The sequence below is a fragment of the Teleopsis dalmanni genome, chromosome 2 (assembly GCF_002237135.1).
Source record: "Teleopsis dalmanni isolate 2A chromosome 2, ASM223713v2, whole genome shotgun sequence".
Taxonomy (NCBI): domain Eukaryota; kingdom Metazoa; phylum Arthropoda; class Insecta; order Diptera; family Diopsidae; genus Teleopsis; species Teleopsis dalmanni.
Genome location: NC_051847.1, coordinates 125,536,743 through 125,540,755, shown reverse-complemented (window position 1 = coordinate 125,540,755; position 4,013 = coordinate 125,536,743). Strand labels below are relative to the sequence as shown.

The 4,013-nt window shown below is 26.6% G+C and overlaps 1 protein-coding gene across 1 annotated transcript; it reads left to right on the top strand.

Annotated features, from left to right (window-relative positions):
* Positions 1-48: 48 nt before the first annotated feature.
* LOC119685605 lies at positions 49-752 on the top strand. Its single transcript, XM_038099938.1, has 2 exons — positions 49-484; positions 554-752. Exons 1-2 carry the CDS (start codon positions 137-139, stop codon positions 680-682), a joined length of 477 nt encoding a protein of 158 aa, XP_037955866.1. The 5' UTR covers positions 49-136; the 3' UTR covers positions 683-752.
* Positions 753-4,013: the final 3,261 nt, after the last annotated feature.

Here is a 4,013-nt window from a genome sequence, read left to right as displayed (position 1 = left end):
TACGTATTTATTGTTTGATTATTGTTTGACATATAAAAATGTACATTATTTTTATAATTCTTAGTTGAATTCTGCTTTGAGTACTCCAGTGAAAGGTACACAACGTTCTTGGTCATCAGCAAACTCAACACCCACAATGTTATCTCAGATATCAAAATCTACGTTAGGTGCAGGTGGAAGCACATTATCATCTACACCAACATCTGTGAAGCAAACAACAAAAGCGGCGAACAATCTATCAAACTATTCGAATATGTATAGTGTTTATGGTATTAAGTCAGGGTTGGAAATACTAACTTGCGCTGATATTAAGGATATGACTGGTATTAAAATACCATCACATAATGATACTTGGTGGTGTATTTTAGAATTTTCATGCCAAGAAGTACGTGAATGTACAGATGATTTGGTTATATTTTTTTCGAGTAGCTCGGAAATGCAAAGATTTTTAAGACTTTTGGAACAATTATGGCAGTCGAAAAATGTAAGTATGCATTATTTTAAAATAAATCAAATTAATCACATCATTATATTCATTTATAATGCATGACAGAATGATTTATTCCCTATTACTGTACTGGATGAGGATGATTTGATTGCTGAGCAGTGTACTATGCTCTATATTGATATTAATCGTTCATGGGAGCCTTTATTGTCAGCTGCTTTAGGTTATCCTTTGTAAACGTAATAATTTGATTAAATGCACTTTTTAGAATAATACATATAAGAAAAACATAATAATAACCTATCCGAAAAAATATGTATTGATATTCTCGAAATTCAAAATATATTTTAAAAGATATGCGAGATATATATAAAAACAAATGCTTAGTAAAACTAATGATATTAATATTATATTTTATGCAGTTTAATAAATTATAAACTAGTATTTCTATTTTGTTTCAACAACGGAACATAATACATTGAACATTTTATTATGTTACTTTACTATTGTGTTTATTATGCACTTAACCAAATGACATTATTTTGTAATTAAAGCTGTTTTTATTATGTAAATCTATATTAATAAACTACTCTTCACATAAGAAAAACAAAATGTTTAACGCCATTTTTGTAATATTTAAATTTAAAACTTTCGTACAAAATTGTAAATTTATTATTCTTCACTAAGATATTTTATTTATTTCGTAACAGATCTCAGTATTTAGTTGAATAAACATATGTATAAGAATAGTGCGAAAAATGAATAAGAAAGAAAAAATATTTTATCAGCTTATCCTGATTTATTTATTTACTTCATTTGTGATATAAATTTAAGTTACATCTGTATTAATTTACGTGATATTATTTTAAATACACATTATCGTTTCAAAATGACTACCTTCAGTTATATTTAAGACAAAGTTATAATATTTGAAACTTATTTGTCTTTTTTGTTTGAAATATAGAATCGTTGATATCAATATGTTTTAATATACATTATGTCTGTTATGTTTATTAGAACTGTAATAGACTTTTCAATAATTTATTCTGCACTTGTAAAAAGGGCACAAAAATATGTATTACTATTAAGAAAAAAATACAGAAATTAAACTCTGTATTAATTGGATCGTCTACTGGTTTTTGGAATTTTCCATATAAGTAAAAACTTAAATAACATTTATTATAAAATTTATATACAAAATCTATATATACATATATATTGCTTACGTATCTTATTACAACTGTGCATTAATAACTCAGCCTTTTTGGCGCTTGCACTAAAATGTGCGCAAATGTACTCATAATATAATAATCTTATAATAATTACATTAATTAATAATACGAAATAAATGTATTACCAAAATTCTTATTTTAAATGTTATTTTTTTAAAATACAAAGTCAAGAATAGAAGATGCAAAAAGAGTAAAATATACGTCGGAGTGGTTGGATTGCCAATGCCGATGGCTTTAGGGGGTGTGCGAGCAGGCGAAATCAGGCGACTTCAATGGTAAAAAGCTCGACTGTTATTGCAAATTATGCAGATTATGTTAATTATGTTTCATGATTATAATGATGTTAAGTGTACCTTATGCAAAGATGGTCATTTGAGGAAAATTTTAAGTATCTTTACCGACAAACAAAGAAGTTTAAGATACCAGTATGAAGGAATACAACCAAACCTCAATTATTGTGAAATGGATTACAATTTGAGGACTAGTTGTGGATATTGCTTCCCCATAAAGAAATGAAACATTGCATCGGGAAGAAGAAAATGTTAATTTGAAATGTTAAATGTAAAATTAAGCCCTTACTATCACAAGGATCACGAAAACATCCACCTAAGAATTGCTGTATTTTTATAACATATAAGGGGTAAAGTGTGTAAAATTGTTTTAAAAAAAAATTTAAGAAGAAATCAACAAAACTGTTTTAAGAAATTTTATAGCACGGTTGATCAAGACCCTTGGAGATTACCCTATATAAAATAATCATGAAAAATCTAAAACGTCTGCATATACCTCTCAACCTTCATGTCCTAATGGGCAAAAAATAAAACAACTTCCCTGCGCAACAAAAATACGAGTAGAATAAAGCGTAGTCGTTTAAACAGTTTCAAATTGAGTATACCATCTTATCTAGTCTCGTAGGCTAGATGGTGTACACGTTACGTCGACTTGCTTCCACCGTTTTAGTGTCTTCTACTTTTCTTTGGTAGGATTTTAACAAATTTACAAGTTTTTTAAAAGTGACAATCACTGAATAGGGTATAGCATTCAGACTATGTGAACATTTATACTAAAATGTTCTATGGCTTTGATTATGTAGTCTGTTTGCAGTGGAATTGTAAAATTAAATGATTCGGATACCTAATAATGAATTAGTTTCAACTTTTTTTTCTTCCGTTGTGTAGGACACGTGGCATATCTCTGATTTGTAGTTCAAAGTTGACAGATCATTATGCGGATGATCGAAGGATCATCATAATTCGAGGATACAGTTTTATAGTACGTACAGGGTTTCGGATTCAGAGGTGGTGGTCAATAAGTGGGGTAATATTATGAAAATGATCTTAAATTAGTAAATGATTGATAGTTAGCAATAATTAATTATTAATCGCTATATGTAATTAGTGCCACTACTTGTCAATTGTAGTACCTTAACCTGCAGAATTTTTTAGCGAGAGCTTATTAAATTTTTTATATGGTTTTCTTTTTATAATGGTTAATGAGTAAGGTTAATAGTAATAAGTATTTGTTGTATTTAATTACTAGTTAGACAAGTTGTGTTCGACAAATGAACATTTTTTCAAAAGATTTGTTGTTTTATGTTGTTTGTATTAATAATACTCAATAAATGATGGTATTGTATTTAAATATATAAACTATTAGTTGTTTTTCAAATTAAGTAAAGTATTTATATATTGAAATTGTGTGGTAGCATTTTATAAGTGAATTGTTTTTAAATGTTTTTTTTTCACGTGCGATGGCGCGGCTACTCCAACCGTAGCTTTGTTCAAAAAAATATTAGAATGTTTTTATGTGTCAACAAAAGTAATACGACGATAATGTCAAAAAATTATAAATGAAGTTAAAAACAATAATAATTATAATAATTAATAAATTAAGGAGGAGTATATTAAATTGAAAATAAATTCAAATTATTATCTTTTCAAAATATTTCAAGCTCTTTCTAGAACAGAGGATTGCCATTACTTTTCAATTTATAAACATTTCTATGTACGTTTTTATATTTATTTATTTTTGTAATATAATTACACATTATTTTAACTAATGACTTGTCATTTTTATTAAACTTGGTTTCACATATATTAAAATTATAAACTTGGATTAACTTATTGGAAAAATTTATAGAGAAGATTATTTATTGTATTCATGTTATCATTTAAATTTTTCATATTTTTCATTTCAATCTTGATAAGGTTGTAGGTATTAATAATTACATTCTAGCTTGATTTATACGAAACTTGTAAAAAAATAAAATTTTTATTATGTATTACATAAATGAATTTGATTGACTTAGGTCTGATTAAAGTACTTTAGAAAAAATA

Coding starts and splice junctions, on each gene's coding strand:
- LOC119685605 (XM_038099938.1), top strand. CDS start 137: ATGTTATCTCAGATATCAAAATCTACGTTAGGTGCAGGTGGAAGCACA. Junction 485..553: donor AATTATGGCAGTCGAAAAAT/GTAAGTATGCAT, acceptor AATGCATGACAG/AATGATTTATTCCCTATTAC.